Raw genomic sequence first — 21911 nt, 5'->3', positions numbered from 1 at the left:
CAGTCATGCTGTTCGGAGCCTGGGCATTCCCTGACTGGCGTCGGCTCTTTACCCCAATAAAAAACAAGCAGTTGCAATGCAACAGGGCTCACATTTGCTCGAATTACAGCTATTACAGTTATAAACTCCTTGCTGTACTTTTTCTGCCACATAAATTGAAACTTAAAAGTAAAACTGTTTCACATTTGTGCCCAATTCTGCATAAGCCAGTCTACACCGGTTCGGGGACCCCTTAGCCCTGCTCTGGCGCGAAACTAGACAAAGGAAAGGGGAGTGACCACTCCCCTGACCTGCACCTCCCCTGGGAAGTGTCCAGAGCTCCTCCAGTGTGCTCCAGACCTCTACCATCTTGGAAACAGAGGTTCTGCCAGCACACTGGACTGCTCTGAGTGGCCAGTGCCACCAGGTGACGTCAGAGACTCCTTCTGATAGGCTCCTCCAGGTGTTGCTAGCCTATCCTGTCTCCTAGGTAGCCAAACCCTCTTTTCTGGCTATTTAGGGTCTCTGTCTCTGGGGAAACTTTAGATAACGAATGCAAGAGCTCATCAGAGTTCCTCTGCATCTCTCTCTTCACCTTCTGCCAAGGAATCGACTGCTGACCGCGCTGGAAGCCTGCAAAACTGCAACATAGTAGCAAAGACGACTACTGCAACTCTGTAACGCTGGTCCTGCCGCCTTCTCGACTGTGGTGCATGCTGTGGGGGTAGTCTGCCTCCTCTCTGCACTAGAAGCTCCGAAGAAATCTCCCGTGGGTTGACGGAATCTTCCCCCTGCAACCACAGGCACCAAAAAGCTGCATTACCGGTCCCTTGGGTCTCCTCTCAGCACAACGAGCGAGGTCCCTTGAATCCAGCAACTCTGTCCAAGTGACTCCCACAGTCCAGTGACTCTTCAGTCCAAGTTTGGTGGAGGTAAGTCCTTGGCTCCGCACGCCAGACTGCATTGTTGGAAACTGCGTCTTTTGCAACTACTCCGGCTTCCGTGCACTTCCGGCGGAAATCCTTTGTGCACAGCCAAGCCTGGGTCCACGGCACTCTAACCTGCATTGCACGACTTTCTAAGTTGGTCTCTGGTGACGTGGGACTCCTTTGTGCAACTTCAGCGAGCACCGTTTCACGCATCCTCGTAGTGCCTGTTTCTGGCACTTCTCTAGGTGCTACCTGCTGCTAAGAGGGCTCCTTGTCTTTCTGGACTGGCTTGTAGTGAGTACCAAGGGGTACTTGCACCTTTCACCAGGCCCAGTTATCCCTTATTAGTGTATAGGGTGTCTAGCAGCATAGGCTGATAGATAATGGTAGCTTAGCAGAGCAGCTTAGGCTGAACTAGGAGACGTGTGAAGCTACTACAGTACCACAAGTGTCACTTGCACAATATCATAAGAAAACACAATACACAGTTATACTAAAAATAAAGGTACTTTATTTTTATGACAATATGCCAAAGTATCTTAGAGTGTACCCTCAGCAAGAGGATAGCAAATATACACAAGTTATATGTACACAATACCAAAAATATGCAGTATAGTCTCAGAAAACAGTGCAAACAATGTATAGTTACAATAGGATGCAATGGGGACACATAGGGATAGGGGCAACACAGACCATATACTCCAAAAGTGGAATATGAACCACGAATGGACCCCAAACCTATGTGACCTTGTAGAGGGTCGCTGGGACTATTAGAAAATAGTGAGAGTTAGAAAAATAGCCCTCCCCAAGACCCTGAAAAGTGAGTGCAAAGTGCACTAAAGTTCCCTAAAAGACAAAGAAGTCGTGATAGAGGAATAATGCAGAAAAGACACAAACCAACAATGCAACAACTGTGGATTTCCAATCTAGGGTACCTGTGGAACAAGGGGACCAAGTCCAAAAGTCACAAGCAAGTCGGAGATATGCAAATGCCCAGGAAATGCTAGCTGTGGGTGCAAAGAAGCTTTTACTGGACAGAAGAAGCTGCGGTTTCTGCAGGAACAAAAAGGGATAGAGACTTCCCCTTTGGTGGACGGATCCCGCTTGCCATGGAGAGTCGTGCAGAAGTGTTTACCCGCCGAAAGAACGCCAACAAACCTTGCTATCTGCAAATCATGCGGTTAGCGTTTTTGGATGCTGCTACGGCCCAGGAGAAACCAGGAGGTCGCAAATTGGACCAGGAGAGAGAGGGGACGTCGCGCAAGACAAAGAGCCCTCTCAGCAGCAGGTAGCACCTGGAGAAGTGCCAGAAACAGGCACTACAAGGATGCGTGAAATGGTGCTCGCTGAAGTTGCACAAAGGAGTCCCACGTCGCCGGAGACCAACTTAGAAAGTCGTGCAATGCAGGTTAGAGTGCCGTGGACCCAGGCTTGGCTGTGCACAAAGGATTTCCGCCGGAAGTGCACGGAAGCCGGAGTAGTTGCAAAAGTTGCAGTTTCCAACAATGCAGTCTGGCGTGGGGAGGCAAGGACTTACCTCCACCAAACTTGGACTGAAGAGTCACTGGACTGTGGGAGTCACTTGGACAGAGTTTCTGGATTCAAGGGACCTCGCTCGTTGTGCTGAGAGGAGACCCAAGGGACCGGTAATGCAGCTTTTTGGTGCCTGCGGTAGCAGGGGGAAGATTCCGTCGACCCACTGGAGATTTCTTCGGAGCTTCTAGTGCAGAGAGGAGGCAGACTACCCCCACAGCATGCACCACCAGGAAAACAGTCGAGAAGGTGGCAGGATCAGCGTTACAGAGTTGCAGTAGTCGTCTTTGCTACTATGTTGCAGTTTTGCAGGCTTCCAGCGCGGTCAGCAGTCGATTCCTTGGCAGAAGGTGAAGAGAGAGATGCAGAGGAACTCTGATGAGCTCTTGCATTCATTATATAAAGTTTCCCCAGAGACAGAGACCCTAAATAGCCAGAAAAGAGGGTTTGGCTACCTAGGAGAGAGGATAGGCTACTAACACCTGAAGGAGCCTATCAGAAGGAGTCTCTGACGTCACCTGGTGGCACTGGCCACTCAGAGCAGTCCAGTGTGCCAGCAGCACCTCTTTTTCCAAGATGGCAGAGGTCTGGAGCGCACTGGAGGAGCTCTGGACACCTCCCAGAGGAGGTGCAGGTCAGGGGAGTGGTCACTCCCCTTTCCTTTGTCCAGTTTCGCGCCAGAGCAGGGCTAAGGGGTCCCTGAACCGGTGTAGACCGGCTTATGCAGAATTGGGCACATCTGTGCCCAAGAAAGCATTTCCAGAGGCTGGGGGAGGCTTCTCCTCCCCTACCTTCACACCATTTTCCAAAGGGAGAGGGTGTAACACCCTCTCTCAGAGGAAGTCCTTTGTTCTGCCATCCTGGGACAAGCCTGGCTTGACCCCAGGGGGGCAGAAACCTGTCTGAGGGGTTAGCAGCAGCTGCAGTGAAACCCCAGGAAAGGCAGTTTGGCAGTACCAGGGTCTGTGCTACAGACCACTGGGATCATGGAATTGTACCAACAATGCCAGGATGGCATAGAGGGGGCAATTCCATGATCTTAGACATGTTACATGGCCATATTCGGAGTTACCATTGTGAAGCTACATATAGGTAGTGACCTATATGTAGTGCACGTGTGTAATGGTGTCCCCGCACTCACAAAGTTCAGGGAATTGGCTCTGAACAATGTGGGGGCACCTTGGCTAGTGCCAGGGTGCCCTCACACTAAGTAACTTTGCACCTAACCTTTACCAGGTAAAGGTTAGACATATAGGTGACTTATAAGTTACTTAAGTGCAGTGTAAAATGGCTGTGAAATAATGTGGACGTTATTTCACTCAGGCTGCAGTGGCAGGCCTGTGTAAGAATTGTCAGAGCTCCCTCTGGGTGGCAAAAGAAATGCTGCAGCCCATAGGGATCTCCTGGAACCCCAATGCCCTGGGTACCTCAGTACCATATACTAGGGAATTATAAGGGTGTTCCAGTAAGCCAATGTAAATTGGTAAAATTGGTCACTAGCCTGTTAGTGACAATTTGAAAGAAATGAGAGAGCATAACCACTGAGGTTCTGGTTAGCAGAGCCTCAGTGAGACAGTTAGGCACCACACAGGGAACACATACATATAGGCCACAAACTTATGAGCACTGGGGTGCTGACTAGCAGGGTCCCAGTGACACATAACAAACATACTGAAAACATAGGGTTTTCACTATGAGCACTGGGCCCTGGCTAGCAGGATCCCAGTGAGACAGTGAAAACACCCTGACATACACTCACAAACAGGCCAAAAGTGGGGGTAACAAGGCTAGAAAGAGGCTACTTTCTCACAACATATAAGGTGCTAATTTACTTATTCCCTCAATTTGTGGGCTACTGCATCAGTTCAGTTTCCAGTCCATCTAGCTCACCATCTTGTCCTGACCTCCTTCCTGTCCTGGTAGGGATGAGCAGAAGTGCCCGCGCTAGGGACTGGTCGTCCAGCCTAACAGGGACAGGAATCAGCTGGACAAGAGGTAAGCAGAGAGAATAAGGGGTCTTTTTAGGGTCGAGCCTGTGTCGCATGCACTTGAGTATCGCTTGCGAGACACTTTAGTAATAAAAAAAGTGCTTGGAGCCACATCCATGTCACGTCAGTGTCTTTCATTGGTTCGTGGGCTCGCCTTTTAAAATCTGCTTGCTTTCATTAGTGGAAGGCATGCATACCTCATGCCTTTTCTGGTGGTTAGCCCTCCTTGAGCACAGCGATGAAGTACTGAAAACATTCGAGGCTCGCTGTTTTCCGTCCGGTTTGTGGACTACTTTTTATCTTTTTTCACAGCGCGATCTTCCTTGGCAGAAGTTGAGCGGTTAACATGACATCGACCCTGTAACATAGTTAATTGCCCTTTTGCCGGTTACGTAGAAAATTGCACTTTTGCCGAGTGAACTGTAGTCCGTCATCACGCTTTTTTTTCCCATTTAATGTGGCAAGAAAAATCCGGTTGGGAGTTTACAACTGCTAATAGCTCTAACTCGGAGAAACACAAGACCTGTTGCATTGCAAATGCTTGTTTTCCTTTACATTTTCAGCAGATGTGCACCAAAAATGTTTGAAAAAATGCTTTTTGAGCCCTGAGGGGGTCACTCTGGGACCCCAGCACCAGAGCTAAGGGATCTTTTTTTATTTTTTATTTTTTTTACAGGGATTCGCCCGAAGCCAAGTTCCAACATGGCTGCCAAAACTTCCTTGTTGAAGACTTGTCAGCAAATCAGATCCTAGCACGAGATTGGGAGGTTTCACTGAGCCTTTGCGTTCCTATAGATACAAATTTGGATTTTCTTTAATTTCTCCTAACCTGCTGTACGGATTTACACCAAATAACTAAAAGGTCACTTTGTGGACCAAGAGCTATCAAATCAAATTTCGTTTATATCCTTCAAGTGGTTCGGGAGCTATTGTTTGGGGAAAAAGCGTTTTTGGATCGAACTTTTTTTTCTTGGCTCCCACTTGACAGATCACCCAGAAACTTCCCAGACAGCATCTGACGTGAGCATTGAATTTTTTAGGAACCCATTATGAAGATTTGTCAACCAGTGCCAAAGATATAGGCAAGTCAATAAATGTTTTTTCTATAGAAACTAGGCCCTAACTATTACTACCTAATGGCGACCACCAATAGGTAATTTACCTCCTCAAAGCCCCCTTACTTTGCTTTATCACTACATGCCCCTGAACTGTAAACATCCCTTACTCCATTTCCCTCTACCCACACCTGAATCCTAACATCGCTCAACTTTCAAAACTCCCTTTTTTAAGTGATATAAAAATTAAGTCATAAAAATTAATTACTTTGGTTCTAAAATACTTAAAAAGGCTCCTTGTTACACTTAGTCTCATTGTAAAGGTTTACGGTATTGTCCACATTACACTATGAAGGAGCTGCTGAAAACAGAAGAGAGTTAGGTCAGTAGTCAACTTGAGGTCCCACAAGGACCCCTGTAGCCAGTAAAAAGAGGTATCACACAACTGTCTTCAACTTTTAGGTATTTATTATAGCATAAGCACTTAGGTCTAATGGCAATCCCAAAGAGACAGCAACTGCTAATGGTAGAGTTCTGAACCGTAAATATTCACTGTTCATGAAGGTTTCTTGAGGAATCAGAAAGAAGACCTCGACACACAGTACAAAAAAAAGACAATAGCCCTTCTGGCTGTAGGAACATTGTCTATTGGAAGTGAGGCACAGTGCCTGGTGTAGGAACCCTTGTACAAGCTCGGATGGAGGCACTATTACCTTTCTCAATGACTTAGGTTGCACCTCCTTTGTTGGGTCGAAGTGGTCCCCAAGAGGAAGGTTTTTCCAAGACTCTTGCTTCTCCTGCGTACCTACAAACCTGCAAGCCTCCTCCACATAGACTAGAAGAAGTGCCAGTTAACTACAGATACAGGGGTACAGACACACAGTACCTACTCAAGTATACCTGTATCTGCTCTTTGTGCCAAACTTTGTATCTTTTCTACCTGAAAGCTTGAGATGTTTATCCATTTCTGAACATAAAAATGATTCTATGCAGGTTGTCTCAGAGTGTTCTTAATCTGCTACATACATTTTCAGTTAGCAAATATTGAATCATTTCATATCTGATCTTGCATTTAGATTTGGAGTGTAAAGAGTACATACATGCAAATGTTCTTGTCATTTCTGGTTTAGCCTCTTTCTTGTTCAAAATCCCCAGATGTGAAGGTACTGGGATTCTACATGAAAGACCATTATACATATATCTCAAGAAGGGGTCATTATCTCTGCTGTACATTCTTCAGGTGTCTCATCTCTTGCTCTGAATTGTTATAAATCCTTGTCCTATGGAAAGACAGAATGCATTTACATTAATTCAGGATTTTTCTTTCACACTTCGGTTTATTTATTCCTACTTAAGCTGGTGGACTTTATTAGGTACTTCTTTGTATTGACTTGTGGCCTCCACAGGACAATATAACACTTAGGAAAGAAAATACACCCAAGAAGTCCTGCAGCAGAAGACAAGATGGCAAAGATCTCCACAGCCACCAAATACTTCCCGTTTGTGCTCAAGTAAGCCGGAATAAATGAGATCCAGACAGCCAGAAACACTAGCATACTGAAGGTGAGTAACTGAGCATCATTAAAGCTCTGAGGCAAGTTACGGGCATAAAATGCAACCATAAAGCTGGCAGTGGCCAAAAAGCCCAGATATCCCAAAATCAGATAGAAGAAGAGGACAGAGCCCTCATCACACTGGATGATGGTGGTGTCCCCCATCTGTATCTTGACAGGGAATGGAGGATCGAGCAGCAGCCAGACTGTGCATATCACAACTGGAGCAAATGAGGACAGAAGGACCACTCCACTGGGCATTCTTGTCCCAAGCCACCTTGAAGAACGGCTGGTGGGATCACGAGCATTGAAAGCTATAATCACAGTGATGGTCTTGGCCAGAACAGTGGAAATGCTGATGGAGAAGATGATTCCAAACATGTTTTGGCGGATCATGCAGGTCACCTGAGTGGGATGGCCGATAAAGGTGAAGGAGGAAAGGAAGCAGAGCATGAGAGTGATTAGAAGGATGTAGCTGAGTTCTCGATTGTTCGCTTTAATGATTGGTGTGTCTTGGTACCTCTTGAAGATGAAGAGCACAAACATAGAGATTAGAAGGAGGAGGCTGGTTAAGCATGAAAGTATGATACCCAAAGGCTCTTCAAAAGAAAGAAATTGCAAAGTTGTTGTGTCACATCGTGCCTGTCCTTCATTTGGCCAGTGTTCTTCAGGGCAAGGCCAGCAGTCAATGGAATCTGGAAGGAAAGAAGATTTGTGGTTGTTGATCTGAATCACCAGACACTTGAAATATTTCTTGGCTTCACCTTCATATGTTGTTTAACAAGCATAATTAGCTAACAAACCACAATGACAATACCAATACTGTTAATATTTAACATATGAATATTCCCAGTCTTAGGGCAATGGAATGGTGAATGGACTGTGAGGTAATTAGGCGTATTCCTCTAGTGAATGACATGTGGTAACTGGATGTGTATGTTCAGTAGGTGAGATGTGATGGAATGGAAGAAATGTGATGTGGAGTCCAGTGGATGAAGCCTGTGCCAGGTGAAGAGAAGAATAGCATAGTGTTTGAGATTCAGTGACACAGATGACATCCCCAGGGTAAGTTTACTGCTCTACTTAAAGAGATGTGGCCTTGAGGGGAAGTGTGTTAACTTGGTTGATGTGTGGTCTGTGGGGAGGCTGTATTTCATGTAGAAGTTCCTTTTATGTTGTGTGTGGTATAATTAAGGCATGGGTTCATACTGTGCTTTATGCATTAATGATACTTCAGTCAGTGGCATAGCTGGTGTTTTCTCTTAGTAGGATTTTATTTACTAGAGTGAACTTCCAAGGGAATGGATTCTAGTAAGAATTGTGGTCTAGTAATGGAGGTGTTCCCTTTATTTCCTGGTACTGCAAATGCTTCCTATGGGCTAAGGGGCCATCTATAGGAGAAGATTATGGGCCTCATTATCACCCTGACGGCCTGCGGTACATTGGTGGTACAGTGTATTATGACTGTGTCGCTTTAGCCACGGCCATACCGTCGGCCCCTCCACTATACTGCCAGGCGTCTGCCAGGCGGTCATAATCCCCAACCGCCAACCTGTCCATGGCGGTAAACACTTGCTGCACTCCTTTATGGTGAAAGACTTTTTTAAATATTATTCCAATTCATTGTACTGACTGCATTTATCATGATGCTTTGGGGCTATTCGAGCTGAAATGTAAGACAGGGTGCTCCCTTTTTGGATTGAACAATTACATGAATCCAACAGTGGACCTCATCAGATCATACAACATTAACATACTCACAACTTTGCCACATACATAGATAAAAAACAACTGCCTCAAACTAAACACTGACAAAACTGAGGTAGTGACTGGAAATCCTCTTCCTGGATCTCCACCTGGTGGCCAACTAACGTCATACCCTAAACCAACCCTAATACCCACACACAAAATCTTAGAATCTTTCTGGACAACAAGCCAAACATCACAACCGAAGTAAACACAGTGACTACCAGCTTCCACACCTTTGGGATGCTATGAACGATTGTCAAAAGCCTACCTAAGAACACCAGAAAAATGGTTACACAGGCCTTGATCATCATTAGAATTGATTATGGCAACACACTTTACATAGGAATTACTAAAAAGCTTCTGAACTGGCTCCAGAGCTTTTAAAATGCTGCAGACTCACACTAACCGTACCCCATCGCACTCACTTCATCCTGCACCTCAGAAAACTGTACTGGCTCCCAATCGATAGATGCACACAGTTAAAATTGCTCAAATACATACAAAGCATTACACAACACTAGACCTGCATACTTTGACAGCCACATCTCAGCAGCATACACTTCTGCATACATCCAAGGCACTCAGCTCAGCGGTACTCCCACTGGCAAGCACACCCAGCATCTACAGAGATAGAGCCAGAGGCTCCCCCAAAGTATGGAACAATTGTCATCACCACATCAGAGCCTCCTCATCACTGTTTGCGTTCCCCAAGAAGCTGAAGATCTGGCTCTTTGACTGACCTCACCAAGACAACAGCTACCTAGCCACATGCAGTGCACATGGTGACAGATTATTGCACTATAAACATGCACATAGGATAAAGTGTCTTATGATAGAAGATGGAGTGGATCCGTCATGAGTCAAACAATCTTCCCTCCGGTGGATGTATTAGTCCGGTGAGCCACCAGACCTGGCCATAAACTAAGAGTTACTCTGCCACTTTCTACAACTGGTTCAACTCACTGATTGGCCAGAACCACCGGAACATCCAGAATAGAAGCAGAAATGTAAAGACTTGATGCCGGTAGGACTAATAGTGTGGGAGGTGATCAGATTTGAACAAAAATGTCCATAATTGGTCAAAGTTCCCATGGAGGAATTGTGTTAGATCCCAAAAGTATGATTATTTCCACTGTGAGTCCCAGCAAACCACAAGGACAGTCAAGAATGTATTTGCCAATAAATTGAAGAAAATCAAGGGATGAGTACATGCCATCAAGGTCATACAAGATCATTGTCTAATCAAGCATTCCTTGTACAACCTTCCCCATAGTGTGCGAGAATATATTTTTAAAAAGAAGGCATGTGTTAAGGGCATTAATCCAGCCTGCTGATGACACATTGTGGTTGTTGCAACTTATTTTTACCCTGTTAAAATCTGCAGCGCTGGGTGTTAATACAATGTCTTCTGGATGGAAATCATTTCTCTGTCAAGAACACAAGAACTTATAGCTCTGCTAAATGTATGTTTTTTCATTGTAAAGACCGATATATTACGTTTTTAGTCACTTTTTAAGATTGTTTTTGAAGATGTTCTCAAAAGACCAAAAGGTATTTAGCCTTAATTAAGTGACAATCCTCCTTAAACATGCCTAACCCATTCCTTGAGTGTGATTCTCAGGTGTCCAACCAGGAAGTCACATCCTTTGCTTTATCCATCTTAAGTGCCCTCTGATCTGACGCCTTCAAGTATTGTAGAGTCACCCCCTCATAAATATCTGACATGCTTCATCTTCAGATCTCTTTAATTCTTGGGGTACGTTTCAAAGCATGTTGCATTCATGTATGTCAATGTACTTGTAGAGTATGCATCAAGCCTTCAATGGTTGGAGTTGAGGGAGGTAAAATAAACCAGATTAGCAGTAATAAATGCAAACTCCTATGGGAAAGTCATCTCCATGGGGGTCTGCAAGGCAGATAACATAGTTGTCATTATCCGTAATAAGGTAGTACTTAGAAAGGAAAACATTAATCCACAAGGGACATTTCACCCTCAATTATTTAGATGTCCTGGGACTGCATATATCTTCATGTTGTGGTCTTTCTCTCTGCAGTGCTGCACAGGACAGTGTGGGCCCTTACTGCAGACGGGGCATTGTAGAACCTGGTAACTTCACACACTGCAGAGTTATTGACACATTGGATACCTCTGGTGTGGGTGGGGGCGAGTTATAGGGTATTACATGTCCGACCCTGAAGGAAGAATTACAAGGGAGTATTTATCTATGGTCCAGATATCCTTTGCTAATTCTCATTTCATACTGAGTATTTCAATCAGAGATGTCTATTGTTTTCACTTGTCCAAGTCTCCAGGTGAGTTACACTGGAGGCGTTGGCTTTAGCAATAACAGAATTACAAAAGTGTCCAGAATCAAGGCCTAAGTGGAAACATTCTTTGTTTGCTGCCAACCAGTTTTCTTGCATGCACTTGCCAGTAACCATTAAGGATGTGTGCTCACCTGTCTTGTTTGAAATCTCTCCAGCAGAGCAAGGAACACAGTCAAAGCAGCAGTTGGGCTGCTCTGTTCCCACCGACTGTCTGAATCCAGGGAAGCAACTCTCGCTACAGTAGGAACTGGGAACCTATTGTTGAAGCAAAGTCAGAACTTAATAAATGGCTGGCAAACACACACATATATACACGCAAAAGCAAACACAATTGCAAACACACACACAAGCACATACACATGGAAACACACACACAAACACACACACTGACACAGACACAGGCACAAACACAGATACATACACACACAAACACACACACACAGACACCCACCCACACTCACACATAGACACACACAAACACACACACAGACACATACACACAGACACACACACACAGACACCCACTCACTCTCACACACAGACACTCAGATACAAACACATAAACAGCATCAAAAAGTTGGTCACATGGATTGCGGAACTATAAGATTTTCATGTGGCAGTGATTAAGAGCATTTTAAAGGAACAATAAAGTGGTTATGAGTGCATGTCACATCATGGCTGTGCATCCCCATGAATGGCTTTGTAAACAGCCTCTTTCTCTATGTGCACTCATACTTGGAATTCGTGTATCAGTGTAATGAGCTATCAATCACAGCACACACTCTGCAGGTGCACTGACCTCAAGAAAGGTACACGAGGAGTATGCGGGTACCTTGCCTTGAACATGCCAGATTTACTTTACTTTGTTTCTCTTTAATACAGCGAAATACACTTAGAATGTTGCATCTGCATTTAACAAACTCAAACGTGTGAGTACACCCTGTGGGGTGCGCAAGGGGGAGCAACAATGACGTAAAACCTAGAATGATATTCACCAAGCCACACAATGCCACCCTGCATGGCCCTATGTGGCTTGGTAAATGTGGAGTAATGCAAGGCAGCCAAGTTACTGCCTTGTGTTACTCTGCATGATGGAGGCATTCCATGGGTGGAGCGAGAGATGTTCCCATGCACCCACCAATAGATTGCAGCACATTCCCAAATTTACCATTCGTGGTAGTCCTGAGAATACATGAAAATGCTACATCTCCTTAGGTGAGGTGTTACTCTGAGAAATATCTTCATTTCTTGTCTTTTTTCCTCTTTCTATGCCTTTGTGGATTATTTTTGTGCAGGAAGGTGTAACCTCCTGCACAAAAACAATACTGCTTGTAACTGAGGTACAATGCCAGCAATGGCGCTAGGCAGCAGTGTGTGCTCTGGCGCAAGCAGATAGAAGGAATGCACCATATCTTGATAAGTATTGCACATTCCTGCCCTGTCTATTTCATGTAGTGCAGCACAGTGCAGAAAGGTATCTTGCAGTGTTGGTTTGAGTGAATTTAGGAGGCTGGCCTGGTTTGTAGTGGGTACCTTGGGTACTTACACCTTACACCAGGTCCAGTTATCCCTTACTGGTAGATTATTAGTGTTCTAGCAGCTTAGGCTGATAGATGTAGCTATAGCAGAGCAGCTTAGGCTGAACTAGGAGGCATGCAAAGCTCCGGCAATACCACTTATAATTACACTGTACTTATGCACAAGTAAAGACAGTACTTAGTGTTACCAAAAATAAAGGTATTTATTTGGATGACACAGTACCAAAAATATCTTTGAGACAATACTCCTTCTGGAGGTAAGTATTATGCACAATATATACACTAGACACCAAAATTAGACAAGTAAATAGTCATAGAACAATGCAAACAGTAGGAAATCCTATAGAATGCAATGGGAGAAAATAGGTCATGGGGCAATACAAACCATATACTAAGAAAGTGGAATGTGAATCACGATTTCCCCCCTGGACAGGTATAGTGTGTGTAGAAATGCTAGGAGAGTAAGAATACAGTGAAGGTAAGTAAATTACCCCACCCCAGAGCCCAGAAAAGCAGGAGTAAAGTACTGCAAGTTTCCTTAGGACACACTTCACCTCTTGCCCTGCCAACTTGGAATCCAAGATGGCAAAACCCAGGGACACTATGGTGGAGCTCTGAGCATCACCCCTGGGGTGGTGATGAACAGGGGAGTGGTCACTCCCCTTTCCTTTGTCCACTTTTGTGCCAGAGCAGGGACTGGGGTTCCGTGAACCGGTGTAGGCTACATTATACAAGGAGGGCACCATCTGCCGCCTTCAAAGCATTTCCAGAGGCTCTGGGAGAACACCCCTCCTATGCCTGTAACAGCTATTTCCAAAGGGAGAGGATGTAACACCCCAAAGAAAATCACAGTGCCAAATTTACGAAGTGGTGCAATATATGTATTGTGCTACTTTATAACCCTTTGCGCTACATTATGCCTGTGCAAGGCATAATGTATGCAAAGGGGACGTTCCCCCGTTAAGGGGACAGAAAAAATGGCAGGTAGAAATCAAAGAGATTTCTTTGTGTCATGTTTTTGGCACTGTTAATGCCTCCTCAGAGTAGGCATTAAAAAGAGGCACACCGTTGTTTACAATTGGCCTCAATGAGCTTTGTAGGATTAGCTTTAACATTTTTGACGCTAATCCTGCAAAGCTCCAAACTAGAGTAAAAAATTGTGACACTAGTTCCCTAACTACCGCCATCTTAAATATGACACACAAATGGTGGCATTAGGGGGTTGCTAAGGAGAGCAAGAAAAGTGGCACTGCACTGGGTGCAGCGCTACTTTTCTTAAATTTGGATTGGACCACAGTGGGAGAGTGCAAACACCCACAGGGGGAGAGTTAGAAACATTTTGCACGCGGCTAGTGCCACAAAAGTTTTTTTCCTAATTTACATTCCAGCTCAAAACTTGTTTTGCGCCGGTAAGTATCCTAAAAATAATGTAAAGCAGCGGTCAGCACTGCTTTGCGTTACTTAGGGCCGAGGGGGCGTTACATGTGTGGTACATGGGCGTTCCCATGCAACCACCCATGCTTTTTGATGCAAAGCCCTATATACAAACAATAGTAGACAGGGTTTTGCGCCAAAAGTTAACACCATTTGAAAGCAGGCGTTAAAAGGAGAAACGTTTTCTGAAGAGAGACATAGCTCAGTAAATATGGTGCTCTCCTTTTTCTGCCTGTCACGCAGCGCAGCATTTTTCTTTGCTGAGTTGCGCTGGGTGTTAGCTATGTGAATCTGCTCCACAGTGTGGTATATGCACGGCAGAAAACTTTCCTCATTCCCCCATCCTAGTGTAGTTGGAAATCTGTGAGCCTCCTGAGCAGTGTGCACAAGGCTCACATACCAAACCAACTGCTAACCATGATGCCATAAGCTTTGCTTGGATGAAAGACTTCATGTGTACTGCCACAGAAGAGAACTGTTATCAGGAGGAAATTAGATGTCCCTTGACCAATTGGAAAACATCCTGTAGACAGTAAAAAGACTGAACGGCTAATGCCTTTGGCAATGAAGCAGGAACACCAGGGGCTGTGTGAACCCCCACAGCAACACCTATATCAATGAATCACTTAGATAAAAACCTGTTGAGCCTTAAGGTTCAAGGAGGGATGGGATTGTTTAAAGCACCAATATGCCAACAAGTTTTAGTGTGCCTCGGAAGTAAATAAATGATATAGACATGCTCCTATAAAGTCAATCACTAGCACAAGTGTGGGAGGCCACATGCAGCAAACAAGCTGTGTTCACTTCCATGGAAGAGTATCCTAAACCTTCAGGGCAGCATGATGTGCAGTCTGGCCTCCATGGAAAGGGACCCCATAGAATTTGTGAAAGAGACAGAAGGAGGAGGACTTTAAACTAGTTTCACCAATGGATCCCTTTCAGAACCGCCCCTGAGTTTCCTCTTCCTTTCTGCTTTATGTGGGTATGGATGGAAATATTGTTAACAGTTCAAATGTCAGACTTCATGAAGGAATGCTTCATAGATTCTTACCTGTGTGTTTCCTGTGCTCCACATTATTTCACTGACCCTCATCTTCATCTGATTCACATCAGATGCCCTAGAATCGTAAGTCCCCACTTTCACCAACCTGAAAGCATCATCGGGGGAGATCTGGATATTCACAAGATCAAACAGAGCTGGCACATCTCCATTCTGATCAAAGAAGATTTCCTCTCCAGCACTGGTGTTAAAGCGCACATTCCTCACATAGTGCAGCATCTGAAATAAAAAATCACAGGACCGTCAGGGACCATTCAAGTTATCTGTAGCACAAATATATTGTACTTAGGTGTGTTGTTCACATCACATTAAGGCCTTCTCAGCATCTACCAGTGATGTGCCAAACCACAGACCCTAATCCTATTACTAGACCTAACCTCAATCCTACTGTTAGGCAGAAGCTTAGTCGTTCATTCTTCTTCAGCACAGCAGGCATGGGTCTGAAATAGGTGCTTCAGAAGTCTTCTGCTGCCAATGGTTGACTCTCCTAACTTGCATCTGAGATGGAAGCTTTGTTTCTCCTCCAAGTATCTATTTATTACCAGCTACTGGTAGTGGATGCACCAGGTGTAGCAGCATGCAATGTCAGATGCAATGTCAGATGTGAGATGGGAGGCGGGCCAAGTTCAGAAGCGATTGGAAGAGTATTAGACCTGGCATCCTTGGCATGGTCTCCCCTATCCTCTGGCCTCTGCTTCCTGTATTTTTGACTGTGTGCTGGACTTCGTTTGTGTTGGTTTTAGTAGTCTGGGCACTTTACCACTGCTGACCAGTGCTAAAGTGCAGATGCTCTCTGTGTAAACTGTATTTGTAATTGGCTCTTGCATGATTGCCATATTTTATTTACTAGTAAGTCCCTAGTAAAGTGCACTAAATGTGCCCAGGGAATTTTAATCAAATGCTAATAGTGGGCCTGCAGCACTGATTGTGCCACACACGAGTAGCCCTGTAAATATGTCTCAGACCTGCCACTGCAGTGTCTGTGTGTGCAGTCTTTCACTGCCAATTTGACCTGGCAAGTGTACCCACTTGCCAGGCTCAAACTTTTCCTTTTACCACATGTAGGTCACCCATAAGAAAGGCCCTGTGGAGCCCCGTGGGCAGGGGCAGTGTATTTAAAGGGTAGGGTATGAACTGGTGTGTTTTACATGTCCTGATAGTGAAATACTGCCAAAATTGTTTTTCACTATTGCAAGGCCTATCTTGCCAATAGGTAAACACGAGGATCAAATACCTTTTAAGTGTTGTTTCCCATTAGGAGCAGATAGAGATAAGGAGTTCTTGGGTTTCTGAACTCACAATTTTAAAATACATCTATTAGTAAAGTTTTTTGGGGGGGATTTTCAGTTTGAAATAGAAAGTAGGCATTTTCTTGCTTAACCGTTCTCTGCCTCTGCCTGCCTGTGGAATCCATGCCTGGATCAAACTGACAGTTGGGCTGTTTTGTGAATTGCCTCTTGACATTAACTTAAAAGGAGCTGAAGAGTCTCCTGCACATCCTGATGAGTCTCCTGGGCTAGAGTGGGAAGGGAGGAGCTGAGACACCTGGAAAAGCTGTGCCTGTCCTCATACAATGGGGTATCCAACCCCCTGGTGTGTATCTGGGGCCAGATCTTGGGCAGAAACCTTTGCAAAGGAGAAGAGCTAAAGAGCTGGAGGAGAAGTACTGCCTGTGAGTGTGCTTTGCTGGGTTTTCCTGCTTGAGAAGTGTGTACAAGGGCTTGGACTAAGCTTGCCCCCTGTTCTGAAGTCTCAGGGCCATCAAAGACTACCCCTGCCAGCACCTGGACTTTCTTGCTGAGACTCCTACCCTGCCAACTGGTGACATATCCAGTACCTGGGTCCTTGAAAGAAGCTGGTGGAACCAATGCTGAAATCCACACACCAGAGCAGAGTGGGGAAAAATCGACTCAGCACCTGCTTTGCGACTTACAAATTGATGCACCACCTGTATTGCGGCTGGAAAATTGACGCAACACCCGCTTGCAGCTGTCAAAATCGCCACATCACCCAAGCAGTGCAGCTCTTTACCATTGTGCATCAGCATTTTGTACACATTGTCGCTCAGCATCAAAACTACAGTGAATCTCCATGGACCCGAGGCTGCTTGTCTGGAAATCAACGCATGGCTCTTCTGCTGGAGAAAAAAACAAAGGCCTACCTGGCTGGAGAAGAATCAGCCCACAGCCTCACTTGCGATTCAGGGATCGATGCATCGCTTATTTTTACGACACATGCTTGCCTGTGCGGCTTTATTTTTGACTCATACTAGGTACTTTGTGTAAAAATACTGCATCCATTGATTTCTATTGTTAGACCTGACAGCCTTAGGGTGGTCATCCCCCAACTTATTGCTTGTCTCCCTCCACTTTTCTGACACTGTTTTTGCTGGTTTTATGACTCCGCACACTTTACCACTGCTAATCAGTGCTAAAGTGTATATACTCTCTCCCTTAAAACATGGTAACATTGGTTTATACCAAATTGGCATATTTGATCTACTTGTAAGTCCCTAGTAAAGTGCATTACATGTGCCCAGGGCCTTTAGATTGAATTCTACTAGTGGGCCTGCAGCACTGGTTGTGCCACCCACCTACTAGCCCCTTAACCATGTATCAGGCCTGCCATTGCAAGGCCTGTGTGTGCAGTTTCACTGCCACGTCGACTTGGTATTTAAAAGTACTGCCAAGCTTTAAACTCCTCTTTTACTACATATAATTCACCCCTAAGGTAGGCCCTAGATAACCCATAGGGCAAGGTGCTGTGTAGGTAAAAGGCAGGACTTAAACCTATGTGTTTTGTACGTCCTGGTAGAGGAAAACTCCTAAATTTATTTTCCACTCCTGTGAGGTTTGTTCTTTTTATAGACTAACATTAGGGATACGCTCATATACTGTTTGAGTGGTAGATTCTGATCAGAAAGGGGTAACCAGGTCATATTTAGTATTGCCAGAATGGTAATACAAAATCCTTCTTATTGGTGAGGTTGGATTTTATATTACTATATTAGAAATGCCACTTTTAAAAAGTGAGCATTTCTCTGCACTTAAAATTAATCGGTGCCTTACAGCCTGTCTTTAATCCATGTCTGGGTTGGGATGGTTGAAATGACTCAGTCCGACTTCCTGCGTGAGTGTAGGAAAGTACCATCTTTCTTGGCATGTTACCCCCATTTTTGCCTGTATGTCAGTATGTTTTTGCCTGTCTCACTGGGATCCTGCTGGTCAGGACCCCAGTGCTCATAGTTTATGGCCAAATGTGTGTGTGTAGAGGCTCAGCTAACCAGAACCTCTGTGCTTATGCTCTCTCTGCTTTTAAATTTGTCACTATAGGCTAGTCACTTCATTTACCCATTTCAATTGGCACACAGGACCCCCTTATAATTCCCTAGTATATGGTATCAATGTACTCAGGTCATTGGGGTTCCAGGAGATCCCTATAGGCTGAAGCATTTCTTTTGCCACCCATAGGGAGCTCAGACAATTCTTACACAGGACTGCCACTGCAGCCTGAATGAAATAATGTCCACGTTATTTCACAGCCATTTTACACTGCTCTTAAGTAACTTATAAGTCACCTATATGTCTAACCCTCACTTGGTGAAGGTTAGGTGCAAATTTACTAAGTGTGAGGGCACCCTAGCACTAACCAAGGTGCCCCCACATTGTTCAAGGCAATTTCCCCGGACTTTGTGAGTGCGGGGACACCATTACATGCATGCACTACATATAGGCCAATACCTATATGTAGCTTCACAATGGTAACTCCGAACATGGCCATGTAACATGTCTAAGATCATGGAATTGTCCCCCCAAGCCAAATCTGGTATTAGGGTGCCAATCTCATGCATCCCTGGGGCTCCAGCATGGACCCCGGGTACTGCCAAACTAGCTCTCTGGGGTTTTCTCTGCAGCTACCACTGCTGCCAACCCTCAGACAGGTTTCTGCCCTCCTGGGGTCTGGGCATTGCTGGCTACCACATGATTTGCAGCTGCTCCGGCTCCTGTGCACTCTTCCAGGATATCCTTTGTGCACAGCCAAGCCTGGGTCCCCAACACTCTAACCTGCAGTGCACGACCTCCTGAGTTGTCCTCTGGCGTCGTGGGACCTTCTTTTGTGACTTCGGGTGAGCTCCGGTTCACTCTTCTTCGTAGTGCCTGTTCCAGCACTTCTGCGGGTGCTGCTTGCTTCTGAGTGGGCTTTTTGTCTTGCTGGGCGCCCCCTCTGTCTCCTCACACAATTGGCGACATCCTGGTCCCTCCTGGGCCACAGCAGCATCCAAAAACCCTAACAGCGACCCTTGCAGCTAGCAAGGCTTGTTTGCGGTCTTTCTGCATGGGAACACCTCTTCACGACGTGGGACATCCATCCTCCAAAGGGGAAGTTCCTAGTCCTCTTCGTTCTTGCAGAATCCACAGCTTCTACCATCCAGTGGCAGCTTCTTTGCAACCTCAGCTGGCATTCCTTGGGCATCTGCCCACTCCCGACTTGAGTGTGACTCTTGGACTTGGTCCACTTGTTCCACAGGTACTCTCGTCTGGAAATCCATTGTTGTTGCATTGCTGGTGTTGGTCTTCCTTGCAGAATTCCCCTATCACGACTTCTGTGCTCTCTGGGGAACTTAGGTGCACTTTACACCTACTTTTCAGGGTCTTGGGGTGGGCTATTTTTCTAACCCTCACTGTTTTCTTACACTCCCAGCGACCCTCTACAAGCTCACATAGGTTTGGGGTCCATTCGTGGTTCGCATTCCACTTCTAGAGTATATGGTTTGTGTTGCCCCTATACCTATGTGCTCTCATTGTAATCTATTGTGACTGTACATTGCTTGCATTGCTTTCTATTGCTATTACTGCATAATTTTGGTATTGTGTACTTATATCTTGTGTATATTTGCTATCCTCATACTGAGGGAATTCACTGAGATACATTTGGCATATTGTCATAAAAATAAAGTACCTTTGTTTTTAGTATATCTGTGTATTGTGTTTTCTTATGATATTGTGCATATGACACCAGTGGTATAGTGGGAGCTTTGCATGTCTCCTAGTTCAGCCTAAGCTGCTCTGCTAAGCTACCCTTTTCTATCAGCCTAAGCTGCTAGACACCTCTTCTACACTAATTTGGTATAACTGGACCTGGTGCAGAGTGTAAGTACCCCTTGGTACCACTACAAACCAGGCCAGCCTCCTACAGGCGGTCATCTCAACATAACAAAACAGGGTCCCACAAAGCCGGAGGTCAACTCAATGAGTTGAGCAATGCAGGACTGAGTGCTAGGGACCTGGGCTGTGCTGTGCATGAAGTAATCTTTGCAAAAGTGCACAGAAGCCATAGCAGCTGCAGATCACATAGTACACAGGATTACTGTCTGGCATGGGGAGGCAAGGACTTACCTCCACCAAACTTGGACTGAAGAGTCACTGGACTGTGGGAGTCACTTGGACAGAGTTGCTGAGTTCCAGGGATCACGCTCAGCGGGCTGAGAGGGGACCCAGAGGACCGGTGATGCAGTCTTTTGGTGCCTGCGGTTGCAGGGGGAAGATTCCGTCGACCCACGGGAGATTTCTTTGGAGCTTCCAGTGCAGGGTGAAGGCAGACAGCCTTCAGAGCACGCACCACCAGGAAACAGTCAAGAAGGTGGTCGGATCAGCAATACAAGGTTGCAGTAGTCGTCTTTGCTACTTTGTTGCAGTTTTGCAGGCGTCCAGAGCAGTCAGCGGTCGATTCCTTGGCAGAAGGTGAAGAGAGAGATGCAGAGGAACTCTGATGAGCTCTTTCATTTGTTATCTGAAGAATTCCCTAAAGCAGAGACCCTAAATAGCCAGAAAAGGAGGTTTGGCTACTTAGGAAGGAGGATAGGCTAGCAACACAGGTAAGAGCCTATCAGAAGGAGTCTCTGACGTCACCTGCTGGCACTGGCCACTCAGAGCAGTCCAGTGTGCCAGCAGCACCTCTGTTTCCAAGATGGCAGAGGTCTGGAGCACACTGGAGGAGCTCTGGGCACCTCCCACGGGAGGTGCAGGTCAGGGGAGTGGTTACCCCCCTTTCCTTTGTCCAGTTTCGTGCCAGAGCAGGGCAGGGGGATCCCTGAACCGATGTAGACTTGCTTATGCAGAGATGGGCACCATCTGTGCCCATCAAAGCATTTCCAGAGGCTGGGGGAGGCTACTCCTCCCCAGCCCTGACGCCTTTTTCAAAAGGGAGAGGGTGTAACACCCTGTCTCTGAGGAAGTCCTTTATTCTGCCTTCCTGGGCCAAGCGTGGCTGGACCCCACGAGGGCAGAAACCTGTCTGAGGGGTTGGCAGCAGCAGCAGCTGCAGTGAAACCCCGGGAAAGGTAGTTTGGCAGTACCCGGGTCTGTGCTAGAGACTCGGGGGCATGGAATTGTCTCCCCAAAGCCGGAATGGCATTGGGGTGACAATTCCATGATCTTAGACATGTTACATGGCCATGTTCGGAGCTACCATTGTGACGGGTATTGGGGTTCCAGGAGATCCCTATGGGCTGCAGCATTTCTTTTGCCACCCATAGGGAGCTCTGACAATTCTTACACAGGCCTGCCACTGCAGCCTGAGTGAAATAACGTCCACGTTATTTCACAGCCATTTTACACTGCACTTAAGTAACTTATAAGTCACCTATATGTCTAACCTTTACCTGGTAAAGGTTAGGTGCAAAGTTACTTAGTGTGAGGGCACCCTGGCACTAGCCAAGGTGCCCCCACATTGTTCAGAGCCAATTCCCTGAACTTTGTGAGTGCG

At 45.8% G+C, this 21911-nt stretch overlaps 1 protein-coding gene across 1 annotated transcript in view; it reads right to left on the bottom strand.

Annotated features, from left to right (window-relative positions):
* Window positions 1-21911, bottom strand: part of LOC138270134 (extracellular calcium-sensing receptor-like) — a 156287-nt gene that overhangs the window by 36579 nt on the left and 97797 nt on the right. Inside the window, exons 4-6 of the mRNA XM_069218847.1 lie at window positions 15235-15365; window positions 11246-11369; window positions 6922-7559 (exon numbers count right to left, since the gene is read on the bottom strand). Of these exons, the coding sequence (XP_069074948.1) occupies window positions 6922-7559; window positions 11246-11369; window positions 15235-15365 (893 nt within the window). The remainder of the gene's footprint in view (window positions 1-6921; window positions 7560-11245; window positions 11370-15234; window positions 15366-21911) is intronic.

This window comes from Pleurodeles waltl, chromosome 2_1 (genome assembly GCF_031143425.1).
Source record: "Pleurodeles waltl isolate 20211129_DDA chromosome 2_1, aPleWal1.hap1.20221129, whole genome shotgun sequence".
Lineage (NCBI taxonomy): Eukaryota > Metazoa > Chordata > Amphibia > Caudata > Salamandridae > Pleurodeles > Pleurodeles waltl.
Note: the sequence above shows the minus strand (reverse complement) of the source record. Positions and strands in the feature narration are given on the sequence as shown.